At 36.3% G+C, this 17,661-nt stretch overlaps 1 protein-coding gene across 2 annotated transcripts; it reads right to left on the bottom strand.

Moving 5' to 3' along the window:
* Nucleotides 1-431: 431 nt before the first annotated feature.
* Six4 (homeobox protein six4) lies at nt 432-11,490 on the bottom strand. Of its 2 annotated transcripts, none has more exons than XM_072896408.1 (4): nt 9,562-11,490; nt 8,900-9,361; nt 2,054-2,376; nt 432-1,597 (listed from the first exon to the last, which is right to left on the bottom strand). In XM_072896408.1, exons 1-4 carry the CDS (start codon nt 9,894-9,896, stop codon nt 1,428-1,430), a joined length of 1,290 nt encoding a protein of 429 aa, XP_072752509.1. In that variant the 5' UTR covers nt 9,897-11,490; the 3' UTR covers nt 432-1,427. The 2 variants fall into 2 exon arrangements, with proteins under 2 accessions (XP_072752509.1, XP_072752508.1); XM_072896407.1 differs by having other exon boundaries at nt 433-1,603.
* Between the last annotated feature and the right edge of the window lie 6,171 nt (nt 11,491-17,661).

The following is a 17,661-nucleotide window of genomic DNA, read 5'->3' as shown; positions in this document are numbered from 1 at the left end:
GTGAAACTTTACCAAAAACATCACTATAAACGGATTTTGCGATTTTCTCTCGTAGCAATTTACAATAGTACGTAATACATCAACATCTTACATGACGTCAAAAATATATTGTATATCTGATGTGAAATGAACATCTTTTTTACATACATTGATAGGGATTCTTCATACATGTAATCGATATATTACTATGTAAAATAAATCAATTAATAAATAATGAAATTAAGTTTGTTTTCACAAAGAGTGCTTGACTTTATACTAATCTTCAAAATTAGAAATTGATTTTATGATAATATTTATTACCTAATTTTTAATAAATAGTAAAAAGATGATTTTTCTTTACTAACGTAAAAAAGAAGTATATTTAAAAAATCCATTTTTGCACAAATTTTAAATTGTATTTGAATTTACATGCATTTAAAAATCAATTCTGCATTTTAAACCAGATTTCTCATGAGACTATAAAATGTCTGAAAATATAAATATATGACGAATTATATATTTTTGCATGTGTGTTCTGGGAAAAATTAAGAGCAGCTGGAGCGCGTGAAACACCTTGAAGAAGGGTGTGCGAAATAAAACCAGTTTTTTAGCTCCTCCCAAGTCTTTTAAGTATATTCTCGTCTTCTCATTGGTTAAAACGTGCCTATTTCATAGTTACGTGACATAACATTTGGTTGCACGCATGAATTTGTATGACTAACATAATAATCTGTGGGTTGCACGGTAATTTACATTCAAGACATTTCGAATTGATATTAAAAGTAAGAAGCGTAACCAATAAACTTAATTCGATTTCTATTTCATTTCAGAGAACTGCAATTTGATAATTACGAAATTTTTCGCATAGTTCGAAAATATATTAAGTTCGAAAATATTTCCTGCCTGTTTATATATTATAATTAAACCGTATTTTTAATTTATAGATGTATCAAATATTTTATCTGATGTGTATGCATGTATGTTATCTGTTTATGCATTTGATATATAAATTCTCTATTTTTTTATTGCCTTAACGTACATACCGTTTTTTTAAAAAAGTCACCGTGTATTTGCCCAGCTTTCGAAATCGATTCAAAATCAATAATTTTCAAACTCTAAATTGCAGAACCCAAAAGACCTACATTTATTTAAGGATCGTCAGAGCATATTATACATTCACGCACAATGCATGTAGAAAGTATTCGACACTCTTCCAAGTAAATATTTTAAGGACAATGAATACGGAAAAGACGGCGAGAGTTATCTGACTGTAGAACGACTTTTATAAATTTCCATCCACTCAGTTGCCGTTCTTTATTGCGATGTGACTTTAATTAATTAAAAAAGAAAAAGCCCTAAGATCAGGCAAAGGCGTGTATACGCGCGAGAACGTCGTCGCTCTGGCCATGGTGAGTCTGATTACTTCGATCACTCTCGTAGTCCGTTGGTCACATGGAATGTTGAGGCGGCGGTAGCATGATCTCGTAACCGGCCGGCACGCTTTGCTGATGATGGTGATGATGATGGGAGCTGGACATCATCTGATGATGAGTCTGCTGGTAATACTGATGGTGCATGCTGGAGTGGGTGGAGTAATAGACCGAACTCTGCTCCACGTCTTTTCCTCGGGTTTGAAAAATTGAAGATTAGAATAATAAAATTTGAAAATATAGAAGAGTATGATATAAAAGTAATATTAATATCCGCGTGTACTAATATTGTTCGTCAATTTTCACAAGTTAGGTTATAATAATTTTTTTACCAGAGTAATCTTATCTCTAAATTTAACAATTTAATTGCAGAAATATTAGATTCGTGTTTTCTATTCAAATTATTGCACATTTTGATGTGTCAAATTATTTAAAAAAATATATTTTTTGAATGCTTTAGATGCTATAGTTTCTTTAAAATCCCTTTTGTATTTTATTAGAATAAAAAAATTACAAAATAATCGAGAAATAAATAGATATACATTTGACGAAGGAATTATGGCTTTTAAGGCAAAAATAAATCAACATAACGGTATATATTCTGATAGAAAGAAGCATTGATACTCTTCGAAAAATTAATATACCTGTGTCGTACACACTGCGTCCGTAGCATAGAGCTTTAACATCGTTCATAGGGCTCAATCCACCATTGTGAGGATGCGCGGTATGAACGGACGATGGTGTAACAGGAGTAGCATAGCCATGATGAGGCCCCATGGGACTCATACCCATTGGACTGCATGGATTCATGGCAACTGGGGACATACCCATAGTTGATAGAGGTGACATTGCAAGATTCGGACTATCCGAATCGATGCTCTGCAACGACTGGATGCTGCCACCATTGCTCACTGAGCTACTAATCGTGCTGTTGGTCGTGCCTTGACAATTCAACGGTAACATGTCCCTATAAACAGATTTATGATATTAAAAACTATTCGAAAAGGCAATCTTTACACACACACACACACATATATGTATATATATATATTTTATTTTTGCCATTATTAAATATATTTTTATATCCTGTTTAAATAGGTGTCTTACTCTCTAAATTTTTTAGAGTGAAATTTTCACTTTAATCATGGAGTCATTGACCAGTTCACTCCATGTGGAGTAAACATTCACTTCAATAGAGTGAATTTATTCACTCTAAGACAAAAATTGAAAAATTTCACTCTTATTTTTAAAGTGAAATCTACTCCTGAAGTTAACACTCGAAATTTTACTTCAATTTAAAGTGAAATTGTCTGCGTAGTTCTTTCCGTATGTCACTTTTAAGTTAGAATAGCGCAGCATAGGCGACAACGCACATAAAAAAACAGTGAAGTGTCACTCTTTTTAGGGTGAAGAATAAATCCAATAAAGAGCGAATAATTTTATTTTTTCGAAAAATTGAAATTTCACTCTACTTCGACTGACAGTATTTTCATTATTGCTTAAAGTGAGATTAACGTGACCAAATTTTGTTTAAACAAATGCTGAATTATCTCTAAATTCAACTATTTAATTGCAGAAGTATTATATTCGTGTTTTCTATTCAAATTATTGCACATTTTGATGTATCAACTTATTTAAAAAAATATTTTTTGAATGCTTTAGATGCTGTAGTTTCTTTAAGGTGGTTTTTTTATTTTAACGACTGGTCGTTTGTCACATACTCGACATTTTAAAAAGGTAAAAATTGAACTTGAACAAAAATTATCTATTTAAAACAAAACAAGTTAAAACAAAAAGAAAAGAAACGAAGGTTTACATTTTGATGTATCAAATTATTAAAAAAAATATTTTTTGAATGCTTTAGATGCTGTAGTTTCTTTAAGGTCGTTTTTTTATTTTAACGACTGGTCGTTTGTCACATACTCGACATTTTCAAAAGGTAAAAATTGAACTTGAACAAAAATTAACTATTTAAAACAAAACAAGTTAAAACAAAAGAAACTTTAAAACAAAAAGAAAAGAAACGAAGGCTTACATTAATTAAAGAAAATACCTGAGCTCACCGGGTGACATAATAAATCTTTGGTTTCTAAAAAGTAGATGGATTTTTTTTTTACTGTATATATTATATGTGTGTATTGTTCTGATACTGCATATGTGTTGTTTTAAGACAAAAAATTGTCATATGTAGAAAAGAGTTTCTTTTTGGACAATCGGAGTCTGAGCATTTTCATAGTTGAACGGAATAAAAGGAAAAGTCGTTGAGACGCGATCATGATGACAAGGACGACAACGACGGAAATGATGATGATGATTACCTTATTCCGTACGGAATAAGGTAGTCGTCATTATTCTATATCCACTGCCGGGCTCATGGAAACAAACCGCGAAACTAACGCGCTCACGTATTTGCGCGTGCGCACGCGTGTGTGTCACGCACGGTGGTCCATGTGCGAGAACAGCTCCGCCCATGACCATGAGTCGCTTTTGCTCCATGTTCTGTTATTCTCCTCCGCACCCGCGTTCACCGAGAACGTCGTGAAACGTCGGGGCAGCGCATTTTTATGATCGCGTCTCAAGGTCTGAGATTTGAAGAAATACGCCCTACGAGCCGTGCTAGTACCGCCCTGCTTACCCCGAATCCCTTTCTTCTTCGCTTGGCGAATGAGAACCTAGAAGTCTAGGGGACAGGTGGGGAAAAGGGAAATTTTAGGGCTCATTTCGATAATATTTCGGGGAGGCTATTAATGTCGCCTGTGTTATATATCTCGTTACAAGTGGACGCTTGGAAAACTTGGAAATTTCATAATGCCCTCTTTTTTCTTTAGGAATGCCATAAATTAATTTAACTATCAGCAATTTCGCGTGCGTAACTCAACGAATAAAAAAATCGTATTAAAGTCATGTTAAATCATGTTAAATCATCCAACGACACTTAGAAATTATTAGACAGAACCGCATTTATAATATTCGCATCACTCTCGTTCGCGACCTGGTGCTTCTCGACCTAACGAGGCAGAAGGGGCGTCCTCGTTCTTGTACGGCACACGTAAAGATAAATCGAGGTAGCGGCGGAGGGCCGGCCGTGGCCTTTATGTAGTAAACTATTGGTAGTGCGAACAGCTCAATGGTGAAACGGGAGATGTAACCGAAGCTGCGTCATAAAACGGTAATGGGGCGTCGCGTTTCCTTTTCCTAGAGCCTTCGGCGAGAGACGGGAGGACGCTAAGGGACGGGAAAAGGGAGGAAGTTCGACTTGCTTCTCTGCACGAAGAATTGTTTTCTCGAAAGCAGGGAAAACGATGGTAGCTGCGAGAAGTTTGCGTAGACGCGGTGGATAATCTCGTTTGAAAATTTAAAAAAATCTCTAGCGAGAAATTATATTATTTAGCCCCTTTATTAAGGATCCTCAAGTTCGGATCTTAAAATTTTTTCTCAGTAAACAAAATTTTTTCAGTAGACGGAGAAACTTATATAACGTAGATTAGATAAATATCAGATAAACTAATATAGTAAATTTAAAAAGATCTTTGATCTGTGTTAATTAATTCCTGAGAAAGCTTGTGAAAGCTCAGTAAATCGAGATTTTGATAACGTTAAAAATATTTATATACTGTTGAAGAATAGCTGCGAGAATTTTATACCATCCAATAGTTAACATTTTACATATTTTTATCCCACATGCAAAAATGTCAAATTGAATAGATTTTACTATTCGTTTATAAAAGGCTGATATATATTCTCTTTTCTCGTTCAAAGTTTATGTTATCTGGAAAATATTACTGAAAGACTATTCACAGAATGGAGAAAGAAGTTGAGATACGAGTGACGGGAGAGAACAGTAGCGAAAGATCGATCGGAGCGACCAAGTTAGACTTGGTTGGCCAGCCAAATGTCTCTCAGTGCCGGAGCGATGGCTGACGCCGCGCGCATATATATATATATATATATATATGTGTGTACACGCAGGTATCCCTTACGCAAAGGGACACGATATATGCTGCGTGAATTTCTGGCGGCGCGTTATGCGTGGCTCGTGCGTGCGCGCGAAGAAAGGAACGGACCGGAGAGCGAACGCAGCGTTGTTATGGCTACGCGACGGTGCCGCGACGGTCATGGCCTGCTCTTTCTCTCTGTCTTTCTCTCTTTCTTTTTCTTTCTTTCTCTCTTTGCTGGGCCTTTGCTGGACTCTAACGGACCTACCAGAAGCAACGCAAATTTTGTCCCTCTCATCGACAGAAAAATGTGTAAAGCTTTAACACGTTCAAGTTATCTTGCTACATTTTTCTTAAGTAGTACAAGTCAATATAGTTTATACATTTCCAAGCAGACGAAAATTTCTTCCCAAAGAAATCTCGTTAAAATATTCTTTATAAAAATAATCGTGAAAAATGCAAAAACAAAATTCGATTCAATTTTTTAGCCTGCCAAGAGTAAAATATAAGACGGAGCAAAGTATATTTTCACTGAATACCACTGATAAAATCATGTCTGGAATAATCAGTGATATTTTCACTGATTCAATTTTAAAAAGATATACATAAAAATGTTTTCATTCTTTTTATAATTTTTTTGAATTATTTAGGATGAATCAAAGGAACTTGACAATTTTCGAAACGAAATTAAAAAATGAAATATAACTTAAATATTTATTTCAGATAACAATAGAATATAGAATATCACTTGAGTATATTACTTGATCCTATTTATTTTTTTAAATTAAAAAAAATTATTTACATTTATCAAAAGTCCTCTGCATTTATTACTATTTCAATTTTTTCCTGTATATTGGTCTTGAGTTCATTATAATATACAGAAAAAATTACAGTTATATACCAGACAATATGATGTAAATAACGATGTAAATCTACGTGATAGACTAGAGCAATAAGATAAATGTAGAAGACATTTGATAAATGTAAAATATTTCTTTTTTATTTTAGAAAATGAATAAGATCAAGTAATAATATTAATTGACAAGTATTATAATTAATTTAATCCATATCTTGCTGTTATCTAACAAGAAATAAATATTTAAGTATATTTCATTTTTTAATTTTATTTTAAAAATTGTCATGTCCTTTGACTCACTCTATATTATATATGTGAATATAAAGTTTAATCTAATTAATCTAATATTATTATTTGTGTAATATTAAAATATTATTATAATATTAAGTAAACAGATTTCTCCTTTGGAGCGACGGATTTTAATGCTTCACTCCCAAGAATTCCGCTCTCAATCTCGTGCGTCTCGATCCCAAGAGATTAAGTCTACGTTGCCTGATCTTATCGTAATTTGCTCTACCCCTGTTATGTCAATAAACGGCTGAACACGCGTCCGGCATTATCTAAGCGTGACTCCGTCTGTATTGCTTTTTTACGTCTCTTCCGCCGCTTTTCTCTCGGGTGTTCCGAGTTTCGTTTACCAATGAACCTCGCACATAACATAACAAGTCCCAATGTTACGCATAGGATTGCCAGACTTTATTCCCTTCCCCTCCTCTCCTTCGCTCGTAATCGCCCCACAAAGGACGTCAACACGATACAGACATTAATTAGATAAGCTTGCGGATTAGATAATCACACGGGAGAACCGAACAACACCGGGCCTCTGAAGAATGTTTCACGATTATATCATCGCTCGGTTATCATTTTAAGTCCGATAAATATTTCTGTGGCTGCAAGACAAAAGAATCTATATGTAAATTGAATAATTCAAGTTTTTATTATAAAGTAAAAGATATTATGTGTACACCGCGTTTGGTTTTCTTGAATGCAAAACTCAACATAATTATAAATTTTTTTTTAATACAATTTTTGATATTTTATTAATTCACTTGCTCAGTGTTAAAAACAATATATTAATATAATTTAGTTTCCTTGGCAATATTATTCTTATTGCAAAACATTGTATCATTTATGTTTTAAATTGATTTTATTTAGTTTATTTTTCTCAAAAAAAAAATTATGTAATTATATATATAATTATATCCAAAATTTGACGTGATCTGGCCATATATAATATAATTTATCTGTATATAATTAAATCTGAAATTTGATGCGATATGATCTGGCTATATATGTATAATAATATTTGAAATTTGGCATGATATAATTATATAAAGACATCATTATGTAAGATTATATTGCGCCAAATTTCAGATACTATTATATATGCTCATATAAAATTATATATTAGATCTTTTCATATCTAATTATGTATACATAAATGTCCGAACAAATATCTTGCAATTGATTAAAGTTACAAGAAAATCTAATAAAAGAAATTGCGCGGCTTTGAGTCTTTTACAAAGTGCATGTAAAATAATTCTTTTTTTTATTTGTGAGAAAGGAAGTTTATTTTAATTTTTTTTTTAATGGAACCATCCTAATTTTTTTATATAAATCGAATTATTTTTAAAACAAGTTTTTTGTACCAATTGATTCCTCTATTATTCTGTGCACAAATGTATTGAGACAAGATAATAGAAAAATGAATATTTTACGAGATTTCATAGTATACCCAAAATTATGTCAAATTAAAATATGAAATATCTCATAAACTATTCAATTTTTGACCATCATATCCCTATAGCTTTTTACGCAGAATATTGTGACGAATTGATTTGTATAAAAAATTAGGATGATTCTATTTAAAAAATGAAGGCAACTTTCATAATTCAAAAAGATCATGAATAAAAAAATTATTTTTCCATACACTTTGTAGCAGACTCAAAACCGTGCAAATTTTTTTTATTAAACTTTCTTGTTTTATTAAACTTTAATCAGTTGCGAGATATTTGCTCGGACACTTATAAATAAATATCCTGTAGTCATTTTTCCGAATTGTTCTAGCTAACGCTATTGTTTGAATAATGTCACTGGTAGTCAGAAAAAAGTAAGATTTATTCTTTTGGAAAGAAAAGACAATGGTCGATGATCTCAAAGAGCAAATAAAATAAGTGATTTGTTCTCTTTTCCCCTGTGTATAAAGTGACATTTCGAAAAAGGACACATATTGGAACACTTGTTGCTGAGAAGAATAGACCTCCCGTCGACCCACTACATGTGTTCTCCATGCACCAGACAACCGTGAAGTTAAAAATGGTATTCTCAATACTGAACAATCACTTGCTTTCCATGGGAAAATAAGAGCATGATGACAGAGTAGAAAATATCATGACCGCTCAATTAATTATTTAAAACATCCTTGCTTGTGGGTGCTCAGATTAGAAACATCCGCACTAACAATAAATGTATTCAAGCAATATAAAACTAACTCAGTTAATTTCATCAACTAGTTGCTTTCTTTCCTTTTTTCCAAGCGTAGAAACAAATTTTTTCCGAATTAGAATTATATTGTACCATCCCCATATAAAATATATTTACACTTTAATTAAAATTTATTTAAAAGTTAACGAGCTTTAATTCTTTTGGTGGTTCTGTATAATGAGTGTGGGTAACATCTATTCGTACAAAGTACTTACGTTCTCGTTTGCGGTGTACGATCTCGCTGCCGGCGGTTCTTGAACCAATTTGACACCTGAGTCAGCGTTAGGCCGGTCTTTTTCGCGAGATTCTTCTTCTCGTCCGGCGTGGGATATCGATTTCTCATGTAGCATTCCTTCAGGGCGTTTCTCGATCGCTCTTTGAAGCAGTAAACGGTCTCTTCACCGTCCCAGATCGTCTTCGGCAGCGGGTACTTTTTGCGTAATCGATACTTGTCGACGGCGCCCAACGGTCGACCGCGAATTTTCTCGGCTTCGCGATAATGCGACTTAAACCACATTTGTTGGAGTTCAGGGTGACGACGTGGCGAAAAGGGATGACTTTCCAGGATCGAGTAAAGTTCGTGATAGGATCCGCGGTGAAAGGCAACAGCGGCACGCGCCATCAGAACGCTCTCGCCTCCACGCAACAGTTCGCCAGGCGGCAGGGTCCAAAGAAAGCTAACGTGAATACAGAATTTTTTAAATATATTTTGCAAGATGATAATTTCATAATTTTAGTTTCAATTTTACAAAAAAAAAATTGTAAAATTTTTTTAACAATTGATGAAAAATACGCGCGAAGAATTATAATGCATGAAACACGATAGAAGATTTTTACATACTTATATAATGAATAAAGTGTGCACCCTTTGAATTACCTCGCCAGCTTCTCGATGTCCTGACTCTGTGACAGCGCTTCGCACATGCAGGATATCTGTTCGGGTGTGAAATTGCTGGTGGTACCGCTGAGGGAGAGACTGCCAATGTTGGTGATGTTGGTGCTCACGCTGGCGGAGCTGCAGGTGGAGAGCTCTTGAGGATACTGGGGACTGCCGTTCGACGTCGGCGTGAGATTCTGTGGATGGTGGGTCAACCCGAGACCAGACATCGATGTCGCGTTGCCGTACTGCGCGGCTGCGTTCCGATGCACGACGCCCATTTGGCTGTTGCAGTCGCTGTTCGGCGATGACAGTTGATCCGAACTGTCCGACATCCTTGGTTAAAGGCTGCGTGGTTTTCATGAACCGAGGTGTCGGACAGAAGATAGGATTCCGAGCTCATTCGCCGGTCCCGTGCGCGGGAAAAATGATACAACAAACGCGACTTTCTCCCGTTTATAGAAAGCTCAATCGATGACTATTTGTCTCGAATCACAGATTAAAAATGCAACTTCTCGCTGAAAATTACAAATAAAAAAATTGGAGCAACACTCTGTGGTTGCACGACTTGTTTCAACAAAGTTTTAAAAATTCACTGGCAGTTCTTTCATTGTCTTTTCATATATTATATATATATATTGTCACTTTTCTAGGTCTTTTATCCTCGAGCGTTTGAAAGGCGTACTTTCCTGTTTCTACTATTTAGCAATTGAGGATAATATATCGGTGTGTCTTATAGATCAGCCGGATGAATAACTGATGACGAAAGTAAGCATCCGCACGTTCGAGTCGTTCGCGCGACGATTGTTTAATCGCGCACGTTTCATTCATAACGGTGTCGACTACATTTTCATTCATCAAAACTTACGCTGTATAAAGCCTTGGCATTTTCCAACAAAAATTGCGCGTTTTGAGAAATTTGAGAAATGTGTACTACTTACAAATTTTAATTTTTTGAAAGAATTTCACAATTTTTTTACGAGATCAAGATAATCGCATCTATGAAACCATCGTTCTTTTATGATGATACATCCGACGGTCCATGTATTTTATCACAAAAAAGTAGCTCAAATATTTAATAACTATTTTTTAATCATTACGATATCACAATTATCCACATAATTGTCAGTATGAATTTTTTACTTTTACATTTTTACTTTTACATTTAACACTTTAAAAAACGCGATCCTGTACACGGTAACCATTCTATGCTTTAGGTCCTTGATTAAAAAAATGCATAGATTTTAATATATATTACGTATATATGATTATTTATTTGTCCTTCGTCAAAGTCGTATTTGATTTCCGCACTGTAAGCAAATAACTTCAGACTTGAGTTGCGGAGGTGTTTGAAACCAAATCTGAACTCCTGAAAATATTTCGACGACAGTTCATAATGAATTATGTAATCATAATGCGATACTTGGCCCATCCGCAATAATCCTCCACGCACGCAAAAAAGCTCGAGCCTTTTTCAAAGATATCCATTGTCGATCCACTATCCATTTGTTGTGCGAGTTCACCAACTCTTGCTACCTGAGCTGTTAATCCTCACGGTCATTAGCTGCGAACACCCGCAGCGAAGGTACACACCAACTCGTGTGAAAGAAGCGCAAGAATAATATTTTTTTTCGGATACTTGGTGGTATCAGGGGCACTGTATCTTGTTGCAAGCTTCACCACCTCTTGCCTTGCCGATGACCCCTGTCGCGATGCGGTAATCACGTAAAGTTACGAATCGCGCGAACGAATAACCGATTGCGTAATCGACACTCGTCGGATGGAATTGCTTTTTTGGCCGCGATGGACGCGCTCACTGAGTGACCAAGTCACCAAGTTAGTAAGGTGAACACGATGCTGATCGTTCTCGTGGTGGAAGCCGCCGTCGCGCTGGCTTCCGTCGTTAGATTGTGGTTGTGGCGGCCGCCTTCGTCGACGATTGTGTGGTGGTGGTGCCCGGTAGCCGATGCTGACGATGCCGTCCTTTCTCTCTCTCTCTCTCTCTGTCTATCTCTCTTTCTCTCCTTCTCTGTCCGTCTCTTCTCTTTTCCCGTTTCTCTTTCTCTCTTCTCTTCTCCCCTTTCCCCTCGGTCTCCTGCTCGTCTTCTACTTTTTTTTTCGGCAGCAGAATCGCGCGATGTGCGAGACGATTGGTCGTCGTGCAGTATGCAACGCCATGCCATTGGTCTAACTCGGGGGCGGTGCGTACTTTCTACCCCCAAACCATGACATCATCCCCATCCGAGATCATCGCTGCTGTTCCCGACGTGACGCTTCCTCCGATTCCTCCGTATGTGGTGCTGGATTCTCACCTGGCGACCTCCGCGACGGACCGATTACCTGGATATATCGAATTTCAGCGATTTCTTTCTCGAGCCTTGCTCGCGTAATTTTTTTTATTATGTAACTGCTGCGACAAATTATAGTATTACGCAGCAGATTCTTTCCTGATATTAGACTCTGGCATAGACAAATGCGTTTATGTTTTATTTGCTTTTCCTCTTTTGAAGTGTCTATGTGTTATTTTAATCCTTAACATGATTTATGTGTTTCTGTAAACATAGTTATATCTTTGAAGAATGATAAGAATATAATTGATAAGTGAAATTATTTTATTTTAAATTTAATAACATAAAATAATTCAAAGTGCGTAGATGGTAACAGAAATTTGCTTGACAAAGGTTTCGTTTTATTTTTGTGCTTGCCGCATAGTTTCCGTTTTACGATATTCAGCAATTTTTGTGCGATTTTTGTTTCGCACAGTAGATACTGTTTTCCATTATCGCGGAGCCAGCCGAGGAATCACGGAATACGCGAGACTAATAAACACCGGAAATGGAACGTGTCAACGTTACCGTACACCATGTTGTGATTCCACGCGACGCTATCGCACCTTGCGTTTGACTAATTTCACAACAACCGACAATAATCATCTACCCTTTGCTGATAGATTTGACGAAAGAAAATTTGTCATAAATTTTTGTTTACGAATTATTATTTAGACATAATAGATCATTCTAAATGTCCAACAATTTAGGCACATATGTATGACATAAGAATATATAAATATAAATATAAATATTAATAGGTTGTGTGCGTGGACAGTAACATAAAATTTAATGTTTCGCAAATGTAAGGATACAAATAAGACAATATAAATGCGTATAAAATGTATGTTAAAAATAAAATAATCGTTAAGTGTTTGTTACCTCAAATTATACATATAATTATTAAATTTTTATGCTATTTTTTAAATTTACTATAGATTAAAGAATGATGATTTCGAGAAAAATTTTCGATTTCGGGATCGCATCAAGGAAAACGGCTATCATTTTTTTAAACCGTTTATTTTTCGCGATAAGATTTCCATCCCTCTCGCGAAGGTCGTCGGCTCATCTCCGGAGTCGTATTATGATACACATTTCTGCAAATATGATCCAACGACAAACGTAACTTTAGCTGTAGATCGGTCCGAATACGAACTCCTACACGCCCAAGGATCGGTTTCGTTCATTCATGACGATCGTGTATATATAAGATGTATATATATATATATATATATATATATATATATATATATATATAATATATATAACTTATCGTTACATGTTTTTACATTTTGGTCATTCATCTCACTTTTATAATTCCAGTGAAATTTGGCTTTACACACAATTAATCAAATTAAATATTATCATACATATTTTTTTGTATACTAAAAAAAATTACGTATAAAATACAAATATAATATTTCTTATAAAAATTAGTAAAGAGAGATATATATTAGAAAAGATTCTTATTAAATAAAATATTTGTGTCCACGTGACCAAATACATTTGTGAGAAAAGTAAATTCTGAATTAAATTGCAAAATATACTTTAACACTTTACGATATTATTCAATAATCTGAAAATATATTTAAGTGTTGATTATATTAATGTGTTAAAGAATAATCACGACAGATTTAGAGCGTTCGTCATGTGACGGAAATCTGGCGGTTGAAAATAGCGAAGTGTCTGGCAGACCACCGGCGTATTATATAGATCAATGAGAGCCGATGCACCGGTAGATGAGCGAAGATGTCTTTCCACGCCACGCCTCGCCAATCCTTTGAATCTGATCCGCCTTTTTCGACTAATTGCCGTTTTCGACTAATAACGTCCTGCGATACAGACGTTACGTGACACATTTCAAAGATGTTGCTTTTATCAAAATGTAAATGAAAAATTTGTAAATTTGTTAGAAATAATTAGCTGACAAATTTCAATAACGTACTATTAATATGAGCTGATTTAATTTGCAGAAAATGATTTCACGCGAATTAATTTATTGCATTTTTTTTATATAAGTTAATATAACATTTATAAATTAAAATTTATTGTAAAAAAGATAATTTTTTTTTTTTTGATAATTAAAGTTTCTGAAATTTTTATTTTATTAAAATTTTTTTTATATAAGTTTATATCATATATCTCAATATATGACACACTTACCCGAATTTTTTTTATCAATTTAAAGTCGATTGTTTGACGAAAGTTTCGATGATCAATATATTTTTCACAACTTTCTAATATTTTCAGTATTCAATATTTATTCTTGTTAAGAATTAATAAGATCTGCTTTCACGAAAGAAGATTAACTCCAGATTCGTCATTTATTCTTGAGATGACCTATTACGATGCAGTTTGTATAGTCTTTCAATTGATATCATGATCACAAGATTAAAAGAGAAGAGATTATGAGAGATGTGAAAGATATGAAACGTGAGAGAATTGTGATAATTATTTCGATTCATCAATGTGACGCGGGGATGACACCGTGCCCAAAGCCAAGATCCAATGATAAAGGGGCGGCGCCGCGCTTTGCGATGGCGTCTCCTTCGATTTGGTGTCGGATTTCTCTCCGGGCCGCCATTTTCTCTCCTCCTCTCTGTCTCTCTCGCCCTCTTCCTCCCTGTGTCCTCTCGTCCTCGACCCTTGGGACAGGGATGATGCTCTTCCTTATCAAAACGAACCCGGGAACTACCGACTTTGTCGTTTCTCCTCCATTCCCCGTTAGATCCAAGTGCACTTGCCGATTCGATATTCGCAGAAACATACCTCAGCGAATACTTTTTGAAGAGATAATTAATTATTATTGAAATGTAATAGCTTCTATTAGAATGAAAAAAGAATAAAATTTAAAAAAATTATTTCGCTTGTGAAGACTGAATCGTACAATTAAAATCGTACATTTAGAAATTATGCCGATGTAGATTTGATATGGTTTAATATTTAAAACTATTACTTCTACTTACAAATTGAATTTATTTCTATTATTTATGTTTCTACAATTAGAGAATTTATTTATACTTATATATTTTATATTATTTCCACATCGCACAAGTGTAACATAAGTATTACATAATTATATATACAAATCATTGTATATTATTTTATTTTTTTCTCATATATGTTTTTATTATATATAATTATACAGAGTATAATATAGTATATAGTAATTATAGTCGGAAATTTAGATTTTATCTCTGCGAAAATGAGGAGGATCATTTTTTTGTAAACTTTCAATTTTTGTCATTATACATCTTTGTGTAATTAAGCTTTGAATTAAAATTTTATTACAATAAATACCATCCTAAATTAACTGAAAAATGTAGTTGTGTTAATCTTTTAAATATCATAAAGTTTAGTTTGCGAAAAGTCTTTTTTTTTTTTTTATCGCTTATAACTCAAAAGTTATTAATGCCACAACATTTTCGTTGAGGAAAATCGTCACCATTGACCAGAAAGTTCGCCCTTAAAGGAAAGGTTTTAGACACTTTGTATCAACAAAACATATACTTTCCGTGTATTAAAAATGCGTGCATTTTATCTGACGCGTTCGCGCATCAGCTGATCGTTAATTATATTACGCGAAATGGAAATATTTATTTTCTCATCGTAATTTCGTGCATCCAGAGTCGCGCATCGAGCGGCGAATACGACAATACTAACGAACGAAGCAATTCTGGAATTAAATTTGCTCGACACAGTGGGAGAGGCGCTTTGAAGCGACGAGAAACGCATTTCGTCGGAGACGAGGCGCGAATCCACTTTGCGCCTTGTCAGAACTCGACCGTTCGGAAAGCACCCTGTTTGTTGTACCTGGGCACATCAAGGCATTCGTGTACGAGGCAAAGAGCACCGGCAGGTGCTACGCGGGAGGAAGAGCGGAGGTGAGAGAGAGGAAGGGGGACAGGAAGACAGAGCATAGCAGGGGTTGCGCGGAGAAGGGAAACAGCAGCAGCAGCAGCAGCAGCAGCAGCGGCGGCGGCGGCGGCGATGGCATCGTGTTTCACTGTACTGCGTTTAATTGCATTCCAAAATGGCTCTGTGCAAAATCCTCCCCCTTCTCCCCCGCCTACCACTCTCGCAATCCTCCTCCTCCAACCAGGCACAGACGGCGAGGCATCTTCAGCGCCGTAAATCCAGATAAATTAAACCGATGCTGCCGGTTCTCTCTCTCTCTCTCTCTCTCTCTCTCTATCTTTTGTCTATCTATTTCTCTCATCCATCCTCCCACTCTTTCTCACTCTCTCTCTCGTAGATTCCAACGCGCCCTTGTTTCCCTTCCACCTCGCTTCCGCCGTTTGTTCCGGGTCATACCGGATCGTCCTCTCGCGAATGTATCTACGGTTTCACGTAAAGCGACGTAACAATAAAGAGCCGGCGAGCCGTTTGTAATGACGGATTCGCAAATGCCGTGAAATCACACGCAAATACACCGGCGCCCGGAGATGTACAGAATACATAAACTTTCCTGGGAATAACGGCATGAAATAGTATATGTCGAGGTGACTCTCGCAAACGAATGGCTCGTCGAACTTTCCGTATTTTTCATTATTATTCGACAACAGTCGAGATATTTGTCTTTTCTTTTTTTAAAGTAATTTTATCACGTTTTCGATTTTAATTCGTTTCTTTTTATTCAGTCCCATAAGAGGGTGCCGTTTACAAATGTGGTTCTCTTAAAAAAAAAAAAAAAAAAAAAAAGAGTTGCAAACTTTATAAAATTACAAAGTTATAAATTAAAATGATTATTCAGTGCATGCGCAATTATAAATTAATGTCATATGTGCAAGGGACCATCCGCGACGATGGCCACCGCGGAGATACTCCGTACGGTCCGAGCAGTCCGATGACAACGCTGCATCGCAGGTGCATCTCGTGTTTCCACGGTGTCATCGTCCGGTGCATCTATACGCGCCGTTAAAATTAATATCGGCGAACAATGAGTCGGGTCGCGAGGTGACGAAAGGAGCCCGCTCGCGGCACCGCGAGCATCGTGTTGGTGGCCGGACGGTGGACGACACCGGACACCGTCTCCGCCGCCACCGCTATCACCACCGGTCGTGAGATAGCGGCTATCTTGCTGCACACGTTACACACGTACACTGCCCTCCGCCCCCGGGTCTCGCTCGCTGACAATCGGCTGTGTATCGCACATGCGACCGGGTTTATTTTTAGCGGCCGGCATTCTCGATGCGCACCTGAGGCGAGGCGACGTCTCGGATTGTCAGGACGGAAATACACGGGCGAGATAAACGACGCTAAGCGACGTAATTCCGATCGCGCAACTGCCTCCTCCCCCCCGCTAATTTTTATGACGGAGAGAATAAGTAGACAAAAAGTCTATCCTTGAATCAATTTGGACGATAAAGAGGTGTTTCCGCCACGACAATTCGAAGAAATGGACAGGACCAAAATGTTCATACCCCTCGTTCGAGATCCCTCCTCCTTCGAATGCGATCGCATCGACGAGTGAGGCTTAGGCGACATAATCTGTCGGTTATTTTCCCATTAGCACCACGGTTCGATGTGAGAGATCGGCGCGAGAGATCCTTGATCCCGTCCGAGGACGATCGGCGCGCGAACAGGCGTGAACACAGGTAGCCATTCAAGGGCCCACGAGGGTCCCTGGCCCTAATACCCGAAAATATGCTCTTTATGTGTCACTGGCCACTTTATGCCGCGGTTCACCATGTCAACGGGCTCGCTTGTAGATCGAGAGAATACGATAGGCTTTCTAGCTTCTACCCCTCGTGTGTAATGTTAATGAAAAAAA

This window comes from Anoplolepis gracilipes, chromosome 7, assembly GCF_047496725.1.
Source record: "Anoplolepis gracilipes chromosome 7, ASM4749672v1, whole genome shotgun sequence".
Lineage (NCBI taxonomy): Eukaryota > Metazoa > Arthropoda > Insecta > Hymenoptera > Formicidae > Anoplolepis > Anoplolepis gracilipes.
Note: the sequence above shows the minus strand (reverse complement) of the source record. Positions and strands in the feature narration are given on the sequence as shown.